Here is an 18,732-nt window from a genome sequence, read left to right on the forward strand (position 1 = left end):
GCAATATTTTGGGGCTGGCATTGAACATGGGTAACTGAAACCGCAGAGCATAAAACTGTGGATATAGGGGGGTCTACTGTAACCTAGGACCAGTGTGAGAGGTGATGAACATGTAACTCACATTTACTGAGCCCGTTCTGTGGGTCCCACTCCATTCCACGCTGACAGATGCCAACACACATCGACTCCAGATAGATGCGATGGCTATCTTCATGATATGAGGGAAACTCAGACACTCGAGGCTTAGTAACTTGCCCAAGTTCACAAAGTTTAGAAATGCTGGAACAAGAGTTCAAACCCGTGCACTCCAATGCCACCATCTCACTTCGTAGCCACTGCTGCACCCAATCATTATTGAGGTTGCACATTAGAGAATTGTACTCCAAAAATAGGGATGCATTCCCAAAAGCACATAACATGCTCAGTTTGGAGTTATTTTACCACGACTGTCTCCTAGGAGTTCAGGAGGGGCCACAGACGGTCTCTACTTCTATTCTCCCAATAGTTACTGCACCCTAACTGATTTCAAGTAATCCTCAATTTAAGATGGTTCCCCTTAGGAATCTGTGACTTGATGTTGATACAAAAGTGATGTGCATTCTGCAGAAACTGCCCTTCCAGTTCCCATGCAAGCATTCTGTTGTTTATTTTCAGTACAATAGGTTCTGTGAGATGTCCAAAGTTTAACATAAAATCGGTTGGCATTAAGTGATTGTGTCCAACACCGTGTAAGTGTTCTGAGCTCGGTTGAGGTAGGCTAGACTATAATGTTCGGTAGGGTGTATATCTCTTGCATTTTCAATTTACGATATTTTTGATGTACCATGAGTTTATCAGGATGAAACCTCATCATAAGCTAAGTGGCATCTTGGTACCCAATGGCATACCGAGCTGTGAACAACTCAGAAAACAATCCCTGTCTTACTGGCCTGAGAGTCTAGCAATGGAGTCGCACAATGAACAATAAACAAGATAAAGATGTAGAATAAGGTGGGATGGGGAGGAAAAAAGCAAAAAAAAGAGGGAAAGAAAGTGAATGATCTCATTCATTACAGGGCAAGTGGATCTGAGAAAAGGTAGTCAGAAATGGGGTCACTAAGAAAACGGCGTTTAACTAATGACCTACAGGAGACAAGAGGTAGCCATCTCGACACTTATTAATATAATAAATTTCCTAATTTTAAAGCTACACATAGCAGCCAAAAGCATACCAATTATCACTTGACCCACCCACAGGTTCATTATAAAGATTAAATGAGAAACACAGTGCCCAGTCCATAACAAGAACTCAGCTATTATGATTACTGCTATTGTTTTAATAATGTCATGCCACCCGATACAGAAAGTATCCCCAATCCACTCACACTGAGAGTCCAAGACAACCGCTTAATATTCTACCACACATCTAATAAGCAACTCTTTCTGGAATCATTAGGGGAAGCATTATAATTTAGCTCTAAAGTATTAAAATACTGCCCACAACAGCGTTCCATGAATGAATAAGAACTCAGATGACTGATCACATCAAAGAACTCACCAAAATAAATGCCGGAAGCCCAGTGTCCAGGCCTGAGCAGGTCACTACGAGCTATGCAGGGTCAGCTGGCCTTCTCACAGACTGCACTTTCTGGCGGTCTTGGGTCTGTTTTTTGGCTGCAAGGAAAGCGTTTACCTCTCCTTCTATGAACAGATCATTTTCCATAGCTCTGGGGTTTGAAAAGGTCAGCCCCGATAAAAAGGCTTAGGAAGAGCTCTGGAATTTTTTGCTACTGTTATGGATTTCTTGACACAAATGCTGATATACGGAAGACAATCAGCAAGGCATGGAAAATCTGCATTCCAGGTCCAAAAGCAGCTTATTCCAGAAACATTTCCTCAGCTCTCTCCCTGATGATTTAAACATCCATTTTCACTCACTTCTGCAGAAGCACATCACAGAGTGTGAACGGCAGCCATGATAGCCGGAAGCCACCCCTCTCTGTTTCTAGAACCTTATAGGTTCCTTTTTTGATTTACAAGTTGGAGGGAGTGGATCCTGCCATTAAAATGCCCCCCTTATTTTTCTGAAAGAAACTTTTCTGTAAGAAACACTCAGGTCATAATTCTCTTTGCAGGTTTTTGTTCCCGTTTAAGACCCTAAAATTACTACAAACCTAAACATCTCTGGGCCAAGCAGTCAGATGTAATATATTACTGGGTCCGGGTACTTCATTGTTCTACTTGGCTAAATCATTTTCAGAAATATTTTCTCTTGGTGATAAATAGAAAGTTCTATATCCATGCCACAAAACCACCAACTGCCTTGGAGTGGTGTCAACGACAGTATAATGCTTTCACTCCACCCTGTTCATAGAAAATGTACCTAAGAGTCTGAAAACAGACCACGCTTGCTCCCAATAACCTTGCTTGTCATTTCTTTGATTTGGCAATGTCGCCTTTACTGTTTTCGGCTTCCCAAGGAACTCAAAAGTAGCCCAAGAGTTTGAACCCACCTTCACCCACCTTGGTGATATCAACACACTCATGAAACTTGATGAAGCAGGCCTTCTTTGCCAGTGGTTATTGGTTGCATTTTCCCTTTCAGAGGAATTGTTAGAATGGAGATGGCTACAGGAAATACCTAAAAAGGTTACAGATGAGAATCCCCACTGCTGTTTAGCAAGAAGACTTGAGTCTTGGAATACTTTGGGTAAACTACTGTAGGAGTCAAGTTCAGGCTGGAGGTTATAAGAAGTCCCCTTCTAATCTTGCAGCTCTCAATGTTTCAATCAATATTAGGATCATTTTGAAAACCGGGAGCAGAAGCAGCTAATCCCATACTCAGTCCAGGCTACTATTTTGAAAAGTAAGAAATAACAACATCATTATCATCACCAACCAGGAGAGGAACTAAAATGAAAGGTTTTGATTCTTCCTTTTCAATGAAAAATAGGTAATTCCAGAAATATGTCTTTTGTATTTCTTTAACTTTTTAAAAATTTTTTTGAGTTGGAGTCTCACTCTGTCGCCCAGACTGGAGTGCAGTGGCCACTCCTGGCCACCACAGCCTCGACCTGCTGGGCTCCGGCGATCCTTCCACCTCAGCCTTCCAAGTAGCTGGAACTACAGGCGCGTGCTACCATGCCCGGCTGTATTTATTTTTAATTATTGTATTTATTTATTTTTGGAGTCCGGGTCTCACTCTCTTGCCCAAGCTGGAGTGGTGTGGCACAATGATGGCCTACACAGCCTCAATTTCCTGGGTCTCAGGTGATCCTTTCACCTCAGCCTCCCAAGTATCTGGGATTACAGATATGCACCACCATGCCTGTTTGTTGCTGTTGTTGCTGTTGTTGTTGTTTTTAAGAGACGAGGTCTCACTATGTTGCCTAGAATGGTCTCGAACTCTTGGACTCAAGCAATCCTCCCGCCTTGGCCTTCCAAAGTGCTGGGATTACAGGTGTGAGCTACCACACCCAGTCCTACGTATCTGATATTCTAAACAAAATTTATTATTATTTTTTTATTTTTTGAGTTGGAGTCTCACTCTGTCACCCAGGTTGGAGGGCAGTGGCACACTCCCAGCCACCGCAGCCTCGACCTGCTGGGCTCCAGCGATCCTTCCGCCTCTGCCTTCCAAGTAGCCAGAACTATAGGCACGTGCTACCATGCCTGGCCAATTTTTGATTTAGTGTAGAGATGAGGTCTTGCCAAGTTGCCCAGGTGAGTCTCGAACCCATGGGCTCAGGCAATCCTCTCGCCTCAGCCTCCCAAAGCGCTGGATTACAGGCTGAGCCACCAAGCCCGGCTACAAACTTCATTTTTAAGAGCACTTTTAGGTTCACAGCAAGATTACACAGAGACTTCTCATATCCACTTTGCTTCCCCCGCCTCTGTCCCCAGCCCCTCCCACCATCAATCAACCTCCTGCACCAGAGCGGAACATCTGTTATAATCAATGAACTCCCACATCGACACATCCTCATCACCCAAACCTACAGTTTACACGAGGTGCTTAGAGCTCTGGTCATTATACTTCACTTGACTTCTCATTCCCCTGTCTGGACAACAGATTTCATGTGGGCAGTGGGGAAGGGGCCCCAGTCAGTCACCTCATGCCCTTATCTATGTATTGAGGAGTCTTTACCACTAGAAGACTAGTCTGACCATGAGAGTCACTTAAAATGGCTTCACGTTTTTACTCAGATGCAAAGTTTTAATATTTTTTTCACGAACTCATGATCCAGGTCTGACCACCCTTGTTAGTATCCCAGCGGCTTCCTCCTTCTTTTCCAGCTCTCAGATCTGCTTATCCCGCTTTCTCCTTTTTTCATTACATTTATCACTTCCTAACATCTTACATAGTTTACTTCCCTTTTTAATGCTTCCAGGAAAGTGGAGCTCTTTTCTGTTTTGTTTTGTTTACTGACGTAGCCCCAGTGGCTGGCCCATAGGTAGACATTTAGTAAGTCTGTCGAATGAAGGACTCAATAAGGGTCTTTCTAAAAGACAGTGCTTCAGGGAATGATTCTGGCCACGGCTGGGAGGCCTAATTAGCCATGACTAACCAAGCACGGACAACCCTGGCAGGACAGGGGCCCAGATTTGGTTAGCTGCTATGCTGCCAGGGGTCCTGGGGGGTCCCTGCTGGACGGGCATGAGAATTCTACCATGGGAGTCGGCTAGAAGGCACAGTGAGGCTCAGGGACATGGGGTGTGTCCACCTCACTGTCATCACACAAGCCCTCACTCAGCTGGGACATACAACTGGGAGGGCACAGTTCTCCCAGCCGAGGACAACCAGGAAGGAGACATAAGAAAGAGGTGACTCAAAGTCAGAGACTGAGAGGCACCTCCCCACGGGGCAGGGGACAGACATGGTGACCCCTAGGACTCTGACGGCCACTAGTTTTCCTAATTTTCTCCCACTCACACACAGTCCCCAATGATGGAAAAAACCAAACCCCAACCCAGCTTATGGAAGCGATGAATATTTTTCATGCAAATTACAACTCCACCATAAAAAAATGGGAAAAAGAACTGTGAATTTTTCTTAAACAAATGGATAAAGTAAAATGGGATATAAAACAGTGAGCTGAGTGAAAGAAAGAAAAAGTTTCTTTTGTGTACACAAGACAAAAGCTCTGGCAAGAGGGTGAAAAGAAGATTGCAGGGCTGGGTATGGTGGCTCACGCCTGTCATCTCAGCACTTTGGGAGGCTTAGGTGGGAAGATTACTTGAGTCCAAGAGGATGAGACCAGCCTGGGCAACATAGTGAGACCTCATCTCTACAAAAAAACTAGCCAGTGTGAAATAGCACAAGCCAGTAGTCCAGCTACTCATAAGGCTGAGGCAGAAGGATCACCTGAGCCCAGAAGGTGGAGGCTGTGGTGAGCTGTGAGCATGCCTGCCACAGCATTACAGCCAGGGTGACAGAGTGAGAACCTGGCTAAAAAAAAAAAAACCACACCTTGGGAGGTAGAGACAAGAGGACTGCCTAAGCCCAAGGGTTGGAAACCAGCCTGGGAAACTTGGCAAGATCTTGTCTCTACAATAAATAAAACGAATATTAGCTGGGTGTGATGGTGCGTGCCCATGGTTCCAACTACTTGGAAGGCTGAGGTGGAAGGATCACCTGAGCCCAGCAGGTTGAGGCTGCGATGGCTGGGAACTTGCTACTGTACTACAGCCTGGGGTGACGGAGACTCCGACTCAAAAAAAAAAAGAAAAGAAAAGAAGGCCAGAGGCTCAAGCCTGTAATCCAAGTACTTTGGTAGGTGAAGGTGAAAGAATTGCTTAAGTTCAAGGGTTCGAGACCACCCTGAGCAACATGGTGAGATCTCATCTCTACAATTAAAAAATAAAAAAATAGCCGGGCATGGTGGCACATGCCTGTGGTTTCAGCAACTTGGAAGGCTGAGGCAGAAGAATCACCTGAGCCCAGCAGGTCGAGGCTGTGGTGGCCATAAGCGTGCCACTGCACTTCAGCCTGGTGACAGAGTGAGACTCTGACTCAAAAAAAAAAAAAGAAAAGAAAAGAAGGTGGCAGGAGAAGATGAGAGACACCAGGGAAACTGGAGGAGGAAGTAGTTGAAAGAGTCCCTTCCCCTGAAGTTTTCTGACATCCAAGTCTAGGATTTGAGAAAAACCACCTGTGCATTGCCATGTGGCATGCCACACTGTGCACGTGTTTTCATCCACAAAGTACAACTATGCTGTGCTATTTACACGTCAATACTTAATGTGTCCTGTAGGCGCTATCTGCTTATTTATCCCTTGGTTCTCTTCCTGGATTGCGGGCTTCAGGTAGGCAAGAACTATGTGTGTTTTGTCCTTGGAAAAAAGCCTGGCACTGACAGGCACTCAAGAAATATTTGTGACGTGAATGAATGAATGAATGATCAACAGTGGCTTACCCACTACCACCCTCCCACCCCACTGGAACTTCGAGTGACACTGTCTTTTACCTCCCATGGGAGACCTGAGGTACTTGTCTCCCCCTTCCCGGTGTGTGTTCCTGCAAACCACAGACAGGACGATCATCCCTTAACTGAAAGGCAGGGGACTAGAAGTGTTTTGAGCTTTAGATTTTTGTTTTGGATTTTGGAATGTTTGCATTTCTACTTATCTCTTTCCAAAAATCTGAAATCCGAAGGGCTCTGAGAAGCTCTTCTGAGTGTCACATCGGCACTCAAAAAGTTTCAGATTTTGGAGCATTTCAGATTTCTGATATTCGGATTAGGGATACTCTACCTGTGTGGGTAAGAGATAGGAAGGAGCCAGTGGTGTCCTTATTCTTTCCACAGAACTGGCTGTGCTACTTAGGACTTCTTGATAGAACGCATCTCCTCACTGAGGTTCAATAACTACGGCCAGATGCTGACAGCTCTCCACGTCGTGGGAAATCATGACGGTCCCTCCTCCCCCAGCTGTGCACGGCCCATTGAGTCCTTCTTGGAGCGGGGCAGGTCAGCCTGGTGATTTATACTTAGAGCTTTACCTGAAGCTCAGAGGAAGCTGGTGAATGGGCAACGAGGTGAGGGTGCCACTGCATCTCCGTGTTAGCTCTAATGCTACACAAGCCAGCTTGCTTGCTGAATCCCAATCACACACCCGCTCCACTGCCGAGTCCCAATCCCGTGAGCTGGTTTCGGTCTACACCACAGCCAGGGGTAGAGTCAGGACACAGTGCTCCTGCTGTAAGTTTCAGGCTAAGTCCAACAAAGGAAAAATGTGGACCGACTTAGTACATTGGATTAAGCCCATAAAAAATAAAATCCATGCAGAACTTACTCTAGAAAGAGAATAACATGCCTGTTATAGAGATCTCTAGCTCTACTACCATATATCAACATAATATTCTAAATTCCCTATCTGATTACTTGTAAAATTGACCCGTTTCTGGAATGAAAAAGCATGGACCAAGTGTCTCAGAGAGTAGACTCAATGAGTACAGTCATTTATAAAGCACTAGAAGTTTTCTAAAACCACATTTTAAAAATTCAAGTCTTTGCCAAGTAAATGACCAACAAAATTAGAGCCGCAGCTAAATTAGAGTGATTATATAACCCTCAAGTTACAGAAATCAGTGTTAAAAAAGGTACAGAATTAGATAAAAACGACTAAGCACAAAGAGCACGTGAATATATTTCTATTTGGTGTGTACATACCTCTGGAACTATAGTTTTGACTCTGAGCAAAAGTGACTTGTGTTTTTTTGTTTTTTTCCTGAATATAGTTTTGCACAGCACAATCATCAATAATTACACCTTGGCCCATCTGATCAGCGAAGGAAGGACTTTACCATGCAGGGTTGAGAGCTAACCAAAGAAGTGAACCTGCATCTTTCTGGAATTCGGGGATTCTGTGAATCTGTTTCATTGGTGACTCCAGTGGGGCTCGCACCCATCCCTCAGCTCGAATACTGTAAACTCTCCAGGGGAAGGGACAGATCCCTGTGGCGTCTTCCCTAAAAGCTCTGGTCTCAGGGCTCTAAACATAAAACTCAAGCAACTGGCTCACGGCTTCCCTGCAAATCTCTCATCGCCACGCCATGGTTATGCAGCCGCTGCTCTCAGTTCCCAACTTCCGATCCTTCTGGACCCCTCAATCTGTCTGCCCAGGCCTCACTCTGCACTATCTCCCTTCTACTTGCAGCCAAATCTGGCATCCATGTTTTGTCGGTTCAGCAGAAGAGCCGTTTCCACAATCTCCTGTTTTTTTATAAGACCCGTTTATTCCTCCCAATATAATAATTAGTTTCAGATGAACCTGGTAGCTAGTCCTTGGCTTGGTTCCACTGTGGTACTAGCAGGGAGAGCAGACACTTCCTGCTGTGCTGTTTCTTAGAGCAAAGAATCTGAGTACCATCCCAGACCCAGACCAGACCGTTTGCAGTTCACGTCTTTGAAATACAGCTGGGTTTCCTTGACCTAGATTCTGAAAGAGATGGGCTGGAATTATGATTACGGGCATCTTCTCAGTTTACTTTTACAAGGGGGACCCCCCCCCCCAAAAAACAGAATTACTTTTTTAGAGGGCGGGCCCCTTGTAGTCCAGATTTCCCTGCTAGGTAAGTATTCTAGGAACTCATTGGCATCAGTGTACCAGCTAGCACTGTTGAGAGAGGATGAATTTATTTTTATTTTTTTGGAAATTCTTTTAACGTGTTTGCCCGTTTCACAATGAGTGATTTATGAGCATACCTGCCCACACTGCGCTGAGTGTTCAACAGTTTTTGACCAAAAACAGCATGGCGCCCATGCCCTACCCTTCTTATTCGCTGGATCTCACCCCGAGTGACTTCTTTTTGTTTCTCTGGATGAAAAAAGTCCTCAAAAGAAAACGTTTTGCTGATATGACAGAGGTGAACCAAAAAACAGCAGAAGCATTAAAAGGCATCAAAATTCATGAGTTCAAAAACGATTTTGAGCAGTGGAAAAACCATCTCGATAGGTGTATTGCATCTAACAGAGAGTACCTTGAAGGTGATCAAAGTTTAAACAGGTAAGAATAAATGCACCGATTTTACAAATAAATTTCATCTTGGGGGTGTTCCCCTCTTGTAAATGGTTCAGATAAATTATTCCCCAATTTATCAAACTACAATAGATCATCAAGAACACAAATCATAAAAATAACAAGCGTTGTATCCCCGTAAACATACAGAGGTTGCAAACAGGAAGCCCATGGTGTTCTGGGTGCCTTACAACTTAATTCACTTTTAGGGGGTTAATACATACTGATAGGTAAGTAAATATACTGGCTTAGAAATAGGGATATCAGAGGAATCATTCTAGAAAACCTCTTTTCCCAATAACACAAAGAAATCAAGACAAGACATTATTTGTAATGAACAGAACAATGAAAAGGAGCTTCATGAGGTATAATCAAAACAGGCAGAGTCTCAGGAAGCTGTCACAGCACTCCTGTGGTCACCTACTCGCCCCCAGAATCGTCAGTCCCTGCACATCCTGACCCGTTAATTCAGCAACAGCAGTGAAACTGTGTGTATTTTCACCACCACAACCTTGCATCATCCTATTTGTAAATCCCTGCAGCCCCGAGCTATCCTTTCAGGTAAGAGTCACTTGATGCACACAGGATGTGAGGCCTTGAGTTAGGAGTACCTCCTAGTGTCGCCAAGTCTTTTCCTGGTTAAATAGAAAGCAATCACCTCTCTGCTTCATCACACGGTAACAACATGATTTCTCAAGGTTTATCTTACCTTCACATGTGCGGCCGTCTGTAGAGATAGAGAAACCCTGTTCGCAGACACAATGGAAAGACCCGTCTGTGTTTAGACATTCCCCATGAGGACCACAGAGCCCCGGCTGTTCACATTCGTTGATATCTGGAATTTAAAAGAGAGTTCAAAGTACTTGAAAAAAATCGGTTTTGTTTTCATATGATATCAGACAATCCGACATGCAGTAAAGAAAATCGATCATGAAATGGCTGGACATCCTTTTTGGGACACAACTATATCACCTGCCCTTAGAAAAGACCACAGGATAAGCTGAAATGTCAAGAGGGAGAAACTACATAGGTTGACTCACGAATTAGCCAATGTTCAATCATTTTTGACCTACAAAAAGGGCAATTTCTTAGGTTCAACCCAAAGCTCCCCTCTTTTTAGACATATTGAAGGCTTGAGGAGCATGCTAATAGAATAAACAACTCTGGGAAGTATTCTTCCTCGGTTCCCCAGCACCACGCGCTCAACTTTGTACAACCTGCAATGCCTTGCTACATTCCTGCCTATGCATCCCTAGGACCTGCGCTTCTTAAGGGCTGGGTTGGACAGGTCTTATTTATTGTCTTTCGCTCATACATGGCACTTCACAAATGTCTGCTGAATATATAAAAAGAAACAGACTCCAACCTACATCTTGCTGGAAATAGGTAATTTTATGAAATGCTGCATTTAATAAAAATAAAATACAGTCAGGCACGGTGGCTCACGCCTGTAATCCCAACACTTGGGAAGGCTGGGAGGATTGCTTGAGACCAGACGTTCAAGACCAGCCTAGGCAACATAGTGAGACCTTGTCTATTAAAAATAAATACATAAATAAATAAAATAAATTAGCCAGGTGTGGTTGTGCATGCCTGTAGTCCCAGTTACTCGGGAGACTAAGGTGGAAGGATCACCTGAGCCCAGGAAGTTGAGGCTGTCGTGAGCCATTATTATCGAGATTATGCCATTGCATTCCAGCCTGGGTGACAGGGTGCGACTCCAACTCAAAAAATAAAATGAAATAAAATACAAATGAAAGAAGGTCTTTTAGACCAGGGAAGTTCATATCTGTGAGGTTTTGTAATGACTAAATTAATGAGTAATTGTAAAGTGCTTAATGAGTTCATTGTTTTGTTTTGTTTTGTTTTTGAGTGTCCAGCAAGTTTTAACTTTATTTTTCTAAAGTGACATGGCCGGCCAGGCAAGGTGGTTCAAGCTTGTAATCCCAGCACTTTGAGAGGCCAAGGTGAGAGGATTGCCTGAGCCCAGGGATTTGAGACCAGCCTGGGCAACTTGGCAAGACCTCGTCACTACAATAAATAAAAAAAATTAGTTGGGTGTGGTAGTGCATGCCTGTAGTTCCGGCTACTTGGAAGGTTGAGGTGGAAGGATCACAGGAGCCCAACAGGGGTGGCCGTGAGCATCCCACTGCACTCCAGCCTGGGTGACAGAGTGAGACTGCAACTAAAAATAAATAAAATAAAGTGACATGGCCATCTGTTTATTCTTCTATTTCCCACTTCTCTTTCTATATTTATTTACTTATTTTTATTATCTTCATTGCTACATGGGCATGGTGTGTGCCAGTAGAGATCGGGTTTCCAGTGTCCCCACTCCCCAGATAGCAGACACTGTTCCCAGAAGGTAGTTTTTAAGCCCTTGCAACCCTTTCTGCCACCTCTGATTAATTCCATTTTTGTATCCATGAGTACCCACTGTCCATGAGTCCCCACATATAAGCGAGCACTCGTGGTGTTTGGTTTACTGTACTAAGTGGTAGCAACGGTCATGAAACTCATGTACAGGACATGCACTAGCTACACTTGTGTTGACTGCCTTATGCTCAGCTTGCACTCTGCATGAGGAATTGTGCACCCTTTGGCCAGGGTCACAAAGCTCTCCCAGACGCTGGTCACATGGAGTGTTGGATATAAGGAAAGTGTTCTTTCCAACCAGTATTGATGATCTGGGCTAACAGTGCCCAAGATGACCACATAAGCAACCTGCAGAATGACTTTCCTATCCACAGTGGTACTGACACATGCAAGTACCCACTTGTTGGCTAACTCATCTGTGCCCTCACTACCAGGTCACTTCTTGAGGAGAACCATGCCTTTAAACTCTTGAGTTCCTAACTCCTCATTCTGTGCACGGATAGTGTCTTATGTATGTCTGTCAACCATGAAATTGTGCAGTTTTGTTCATTCTCTACTAACTGATTAGTGATGGGTTAAGGTTCTCTTAGCTAAGTGGGGTCATTAAAATGCTCACAGGCAGCAGCTCCACTCAGGTCATTTTCTGTTTTCCTGAAGTCTCCCACTCACTTCCCCTCCCCCCACCCCATCGCTATCACACACGATGACTGCAAAGTATAACAGACACAGGAAACAGGCACATGAGCTTCTTCTTGTGACTTCTAGAAGATACTTAGCCACCGGCCCTGGGGTCCTCAATAAAGTCACCCCTTTCCCTGCAGCCAGGATCTCCTGGGGCTCTTTTCTTTGACCTGTTAAACTTACTGTGCAACAGAAATTCTGGTACGTATTGGTGTATCCATCTTGACTAATCCTGAACGCTTCACCTCTACTAACTGCCACATAATTCAGACTGTTTGGCTGATCTACTGATAGGCCAAATCAACGGAATTGTGATTCCACTGAATCAAAATAAGAAACCAAGCAGGAATTACTCATGCCATTCTTTTTAGCATTACTATATTTTTTTTAGATATTTCAAGGGAGATCAATGAATCACTTTCTACTTGTTTCTCAATAGGAGTTTGCGCTGTGAAATTCTTCACTTCTTTTCTAAAATCTCCGATATCACCTATGCTTGTTCTTTTTCTTCCTGCTCTTAGTCTTCAGATGCATTCTCTGTTTCCAACCTCCTGCCCAGAGTTACTTCCATCTGGGCAAGATGGTGCCATGAAGTTCCACGACTTGAGGATAAATCCAAGACCCACATCTCTCTTTGTCAAGCCCTAGCAACTACTTGAGACCTCCTTATTTTATCCTCTGTCTCAGTGTGGTCTTTTCAAAGCTACCTGCTTTGCAACTTTGTAGAGGGAATCATGTACACAAAGTTCTTGCATCAAAAGAAGTCACTGATTAACAAATAACTGTCTTAAAAGTTTGATGACAGGAACTGAAGATGAATTTCTAGACTTTTTTTCCAGGAAACTGCTAAGAAAGAACAACATGAATCTTTGGAGCTAGAGGAACATATGCATCCAATTTGGATTGTACTTATTGAAGCATTTCTAAACTATGCTGCTAGCAACTCAGAGCCGAGAGCCAGACTCTATTTAAGTTGGGTTTCTTTCATGGGTCCGAGATTCCACAGAAATTCACAATTTGGCATGTGTAAGTCAAAACATGAAACTGAACTGTGTTCTGAATCTCAAATGTACCCTGCCACATTTCTAAAGAAATGATTAACATGGAGTTTCCATACTGTCTGTGTAACATCGTCAGTTGTGTGGGGGAAAGAAAATCTTAAACACGCTTCCAGTTGAAAGTGCCTTACTGAATATGGAGGCATCTTCAGAATACGAAGTTAGGCTTAAGGTGTATGCCTATCACACATTGCTATTCAAGCACATCCATGGGTATTAGCATGGCCATCGATTACACCTTTAGAATTTAGACAAATCCTGAAATCTACACCTATCTACAAAATACTGACATGATCAGGGGATTTGAGAAAAGTAGGTTACAGACTTCAGGCAGAGTGGAAGATTGCAAAGCTGTCCCCAGCAACAGAGCAACAAGAGATCATTCAGAACAAGATGAATATAGAAACTGTCACACAACAGGGGCCAGCGACTGGCGAAAGAGATTCACAGACAGTATCCTTTCAACACTGCTAAGACCCGCATCAGAAATGCTTTCCATTTATTTGGATCTACGTGTTCACACAGAATCTTTTATCCTGAAAAACAGGAATAAATGTGACAGAGAAGGAAGTCGATGGAATAATGGTTGATTGTCAATCAAACCCTGTATGTATGGAGTAGTTACATATTTGAGAGCTGATATCAAACCACAGCCACAAATTTAACAGACAGAGAGGATATTAGAGTGCAATTAATGAATCAGACGACTAAATTAGTTCCGTGTGATTGAACTCTTGGAGTTAAATTATAAAATCTGCAATATGGAATCTTGGTCCATTTATACTAACACTTGGTTTTGCCTCTATTTGGCGAAAATAAGTTGTGACAAGAGAAGAATTAGAAAAGAAAATATGCTTTTAAGCCAAAAAGCAAAACAGAATTCAGATTTGGCATTTTTTTCTGTCCTTTTTTTTTTTGTATAAATCAAGATTCATTTTGTTAAAATGCAAGAGTTCCAAAGTGGAAATACTCTCACATATATTTATAATTCAAGTGTTCCTTCTCTTCTGCATTCAACTCAAGCTTATTTAATTTCTGCGTTAGAAAAATTGAAATTCACCTTATGGCATTGTGATGGCAAATAAATACATGATATCAAAAGGGAACAGGATAGTACATTTAAATCTTAAGATCAGTAAAGGAATGAATTTGTAAAAACCTTGGGGCAAAGGCCCACGTCTTTCATATCTCCATAACATAAAGTGGTTATGGACATTGATACAGACATAACACATGAGGTTATCCCAGTGCCGTATCTTAGAGAGCATCTTCTCCTTCAAGAATACTGTCATTTGGGATTAAAAGTCATATATGGAGCAGTTTATTCCCATCCAGCCGGCTGCTCCTGGGCCACCTTCCCGGAAGTTCCCGAATAAAGCCCGTGTCTTTTCTGTGGTCTCTGGGACATTTCTCCAGCCTCTCAGACAAAATGTCTTCTTCTCTTTTGGGGTCTTTGAGGGTCCAGCACGAAATGTGTTGAATGGTGTCTCCCCCAGAATTCATGTCAATCCAGAACCTCAAAATGTGACCTTGTTTAGAAGTAATGTCTTAGGCTGGGCACAGTGGCTCATGCCTAGAAACCCAGCACTTTGGGAGGTCGAGGTGAGAGGATTGTCTGAGCCCACGGGTTCAAGACCAGCCCAGGCAACTTGGCAAGACCTTGACTCTACAATAAATCAAAAAGTTAGGCTGGCCTGTTGGTGTGTGCCTGTAATGCTTCCGCTGAGGTGAAAGGATCGCCTGAGCCCAGCAGGTCGAGGTGGCTGTGAGTGTGCCACTGCACTCAGCCTAGGAGACAGACTGAGACTCAAAAATATAAAAAAATTATCCAAGTATCAGAAATAAATAGAAGGAAAGGTAAATACATATACATGTTTTCAATGGAAGACATAGGCATGGCTTTAAGAAGACTAAAAAATACGTAAAAATGTGTAGGGCAGTCAGGTTTGGCTAAAGATGTTAGCATACAGAATCTAGACAATTTAATTGCTTTCTTTTTTTAAGTTGGAGTCTCACTCTGTCGCCCAGGATGGAGTGCCATGGCATGCTCACGGCCACCCAAGCGTCAACCTGCTGGGCTCCGGTGATCCTTCCACCTCAGCCTTTCAAGTAGCCAGAACCACAGGCGCACACTACCATGCCCAGCTAATTTTTGATGTATTGTAAAGATGAGGTCTCACCAAGTTGCCTGGGCTGGTCTCGAACCCACAGGCTCAGGCAATCTACTCGTCTTGACCTCCCAAACTACTGGGATTACAGGCTGAGCCACCGAGTGTCTAGCCATGATGTTGAAATGACTCAATGTGCCACCCTGTAAGAAAAATCACTTAATTTCACTTGTCTTCTTTCTTTTGACTATAAATGTAACAGCAATTGGTAGGGTGATGTAGCAAGCATTGTAGGAAAAGCCCATAAATTCAAATCTCACCTCTCCCACTCATTAGAGAGGAATATATAGGACATTCTCTGAGATTCAGTTCCTCGTGCACAAAATGAAAGAAAGAAAAGCTACCTCTTTTTTTTTTTGAGTTGGAATCTCACTCTGTCGCCCAGACTGGAGTGCGGTGGCTGCTCCCGGCCACCGCAGCCTCGACCTGCTGGGCTCCAGCGATCCTTCCGCCTCAGTCTTCCAAGTAGCTACCTCTTAAGCTGCTGTTAGAATTAGGAGAGATAGCCACAGCATTTGGCACACAGGAGAAACACAAAGCTGTCGTTGTGACTGTTCATATAAAATCTGTGTTGTATTGTTGTGTTCTTATTAGTGCTCTGTGTCCGCTGTATTGTTTGGGCGACAAAATGTGACTTTGAAAAATTGTAAACTTTCCCATTCTTCATAATCTTGACCAAGTGAAGCTTTTTAGGACGAACAAAGCAACGGTGGGTATTGATAAAAACAGGGATCAGGAAAAGGACACAGATCACCTATGGGATAAAGTAAAATATGCCCGTAAAGGATATAAAGAAGCTGGGAAGATCATCTAAACTCCAGGACCAAGACTGGTATGTGAAAAGGATGATCAAAGTCAGGCGATCTCAGCACAGCACCACGCAAAGTGAGGACACGCTCTGACTCGTGTGGGTTTCAGGTGACACCGGCTGGACAAGGCAACACCTGGTGCAGACCCAAGAAAGATGCTCTAACGCTAGATTATTCATATTTCAAGCAAGTGGCAAAACCACAGACTATGATAAGGAAGCAAGGCAGAACTGAAGAACCACGTAAACCATGACAAGAAGGAAGAGGGCGTGAAGTACCTTGACATCCCCTATTGTCATTTAGCTGGAATCCATCCGGACATGTGCAGTCATATGATCCTTCAGTGTTAATGCAGTCTCCTCTTTGGCAGACATTCCGGTCCTCCAAGCACTCGTTGATATCTACAAATGCAATTCAGAATTTGAAAAGACTAAACAAACGATACAACAGAAAGTTAGGTATTTTTTTCTTTAAATGTGCATTATTTTACATCATTTGCAATGCAAAATTCTTATGACAGATTTTTAACTTTTAGAGTTTTAAAAAAAATAAGCATTTTGATAGGATTTTAGCTTTGAACAATAAACAGCAGTTTTAAGCATCAGAAGAAAGAGAAGTGAAAATATTAGAACTCTGTAACAAACAATAACTTCCTTATGTTCTTGGTGATGATAGAGACGAAAAGATATTTTCAAAAATACATACTGTGAAGCAGATCTTGAGCATACCTAACATACTTGATCTCTTCATACAAGATCCTGTATTATGCATTATAGGAAACATTTCAAAGTTTTAAGCATGGTCTTTGCCCTCGAAGAGAAATGTCTATATTATTAAAAATAAACATATACGATATTAAATTGTTTTATAAGCCCAAAACAATTTAACAATAAGAAATCTCACAAAATAGAATTATTTGAAAAAAGCATAGTACCAACTTTAGGGGTCCTATACATTTAGAGAAAAGATACTATAAGGTTTTTTTTAAAAAGGCTTCATGCAACAGAAGAAATTAACTTGGCGTCTTGACAGCAGGGTAGAATACAGGGGTTGGGAGGAAGAGGGTCTTTCAGGAATCAGGAAGATCAAAGCCTAGTTGAAGTCACTTACTCAGTAGCTATCACAGGCAGATTTGATGTTGCCTGGATTTTTTTTTTTTCACAGTTTAGAAATATACTTTAAAAATGTCATGAGGACATCAGTAGAAGTATATTCTTGTCTATTTTGACATTTACTATCATAAAGACATACAAAGCTATCATACAAAGGTAAACTTATAATTTATGCACTTACAGGGTATACATGGCACCATCAGCAGTTGGGAAATGTGTAAATAAATGTAAAGATGCAGTATTAACTCATAATAGCATAAAATTAGCTATGACACAAAGCGTATCAGTCAATAATTTTGGAACCACTTCCTGCTGCCAGGTGATGAATGCAAGTGTTGTGACATTCTGTTTCACACACCATGTGATGTTAATGTTTCCAGATGAGCATTTGGTCTCTCCAGAGTGAATCAAGGAAATTACAAAGAATCGCCGTATTTATGGCAAAACAGTGCAAAGGGAAGGGTATCAAGATATAAATGTTGAAGATATTCCAGAGCCCAGAACCCACACCACAGGAGTTAGAGGTAGATGACATGAGGGGACAAGTGCTTCCAACACAGCACCAGATGACTAGAAAGGAAACAAGAGACTGGGTATGGTGACTCATGCCTAAAATTCCAGCAATTTGGGAGGCAAAGTACAGCAGACTGCCTTAGTCTAGGGCTTCCAGGCCAGCCTGAGCAACTTGGTGAGACTTGTCTTAACAATGAATCCAATAGTTGGCTGGGCATGATGGCAAACGTTGGTGACACCAGCTACTCAGGAGGCTAAAGGAGAAAGATGGCCTGATACCATCACGTTGAGGCTGCAGTGTCTGTGGATTTTCCACTGTATTCCAGTCCGGGCATCAGAGTCAAAATCCAACCATATTTTCCCATTGGCACCTTTGCAAGGGAGTCTTCTATGCTCTTCTCTGGCAAAAGACCTTCAGTGTAATGAGAAGTCACAGCTGGAAGTTTGGCTAATGTGCAATGTCTCCTCACATCCCAGGGCTCTTTCCTTTGCTCCAGACATGTAATAAGGTCTGGCGTAGAGACAGCAAGTCCTAGAAAAACCAGGTTTCTATGGTTCTCTAACATCACAGTCCTGTACAATATTCGCTGAGGGGAGTCTAGGCATGCCCACTCCTCTGGAGAGAATTCTATGGTCACATCCTTGAATGACAACCCCACCTCCCGCCTTCTGAGGGTCTCAGCGTCTGTCCTACGAATCTCCCAGGACCTGCATGTCACAGGACAACACAGGTTAAAATGAAGATATACAAGGCTGACAGAGGAAACTAAGACCCTGTAAGAGCCTAGAAGCCGTTGCCCGGATTTTTAAAAATGTATATATTTATGGCATACGTGCAAATAAATACACAACCAATCATGGGCTTTGACCAATCAAGGGGTGGCCCCTCCAGACATGACACCAGGCAGACCTTTCTGGGGGGCTATTTATCACATTTGTGCCTGCTCAGAGCTCATTAATCCTAACACACACCATGAACCCCTCTTCTGCTGTATCTGTGCAGGATTGAAACTGTTAG

The 18,732-nt window shown here is 43.1% G+C and overlaps 1 protein-coding gene and 1 pseudogene across 1 annotated transcript in view; both read right to left on the reverse strand.

The window, feature by feature from the left end:
* Positions 1-16,494, reverse strand: part of LOC103272653 (latent-transforming growth factor beta-binding protein 1) — a gene marked incomplete at its 5' end in the record, with an annotated part of 107,067 nt that extends 90,573 nt beyond the window's left edge. The window contains 2 exons of the mRNA XM_008070131.2: positions 9,707-9,832; positions 16,368-16,494. Of these exons, the coding sequence (XP_008068322.2) occupies positions 9,707-9,832; positions 16,368-16,494 (253 nt within the window). The remainder of the gene's footprint in view (positions 1-9,706; positions 9,833-16,367) is intronic.
* Positions 16,495-18,128: 1,634 nt separating this feature from the next.
* Positions 18,129-18,422, reverse strand: LOC110596720 (annotated as a pseudogene).
* Between the last annotated feature and the right edge of the window lie 310 nt (positions 18,423-18,732).

Source organism: Carlito syrichta, unplaced genomic scaffold (assembly GCF_000164805.1).
Source record: "Carlito syrichta isolate Samal-C Ts95f unplaced genomic scaffold, Tarsius_syrichta-2.0.1 Scaffold313059, whole genome shotgun sequence".
Classification (NCBI taxonomy): Eukaryota; Metazoa; Chordata; class Mammalia; order Primates; family Tarsiidae; genus Carlito; species Carlito syrichta.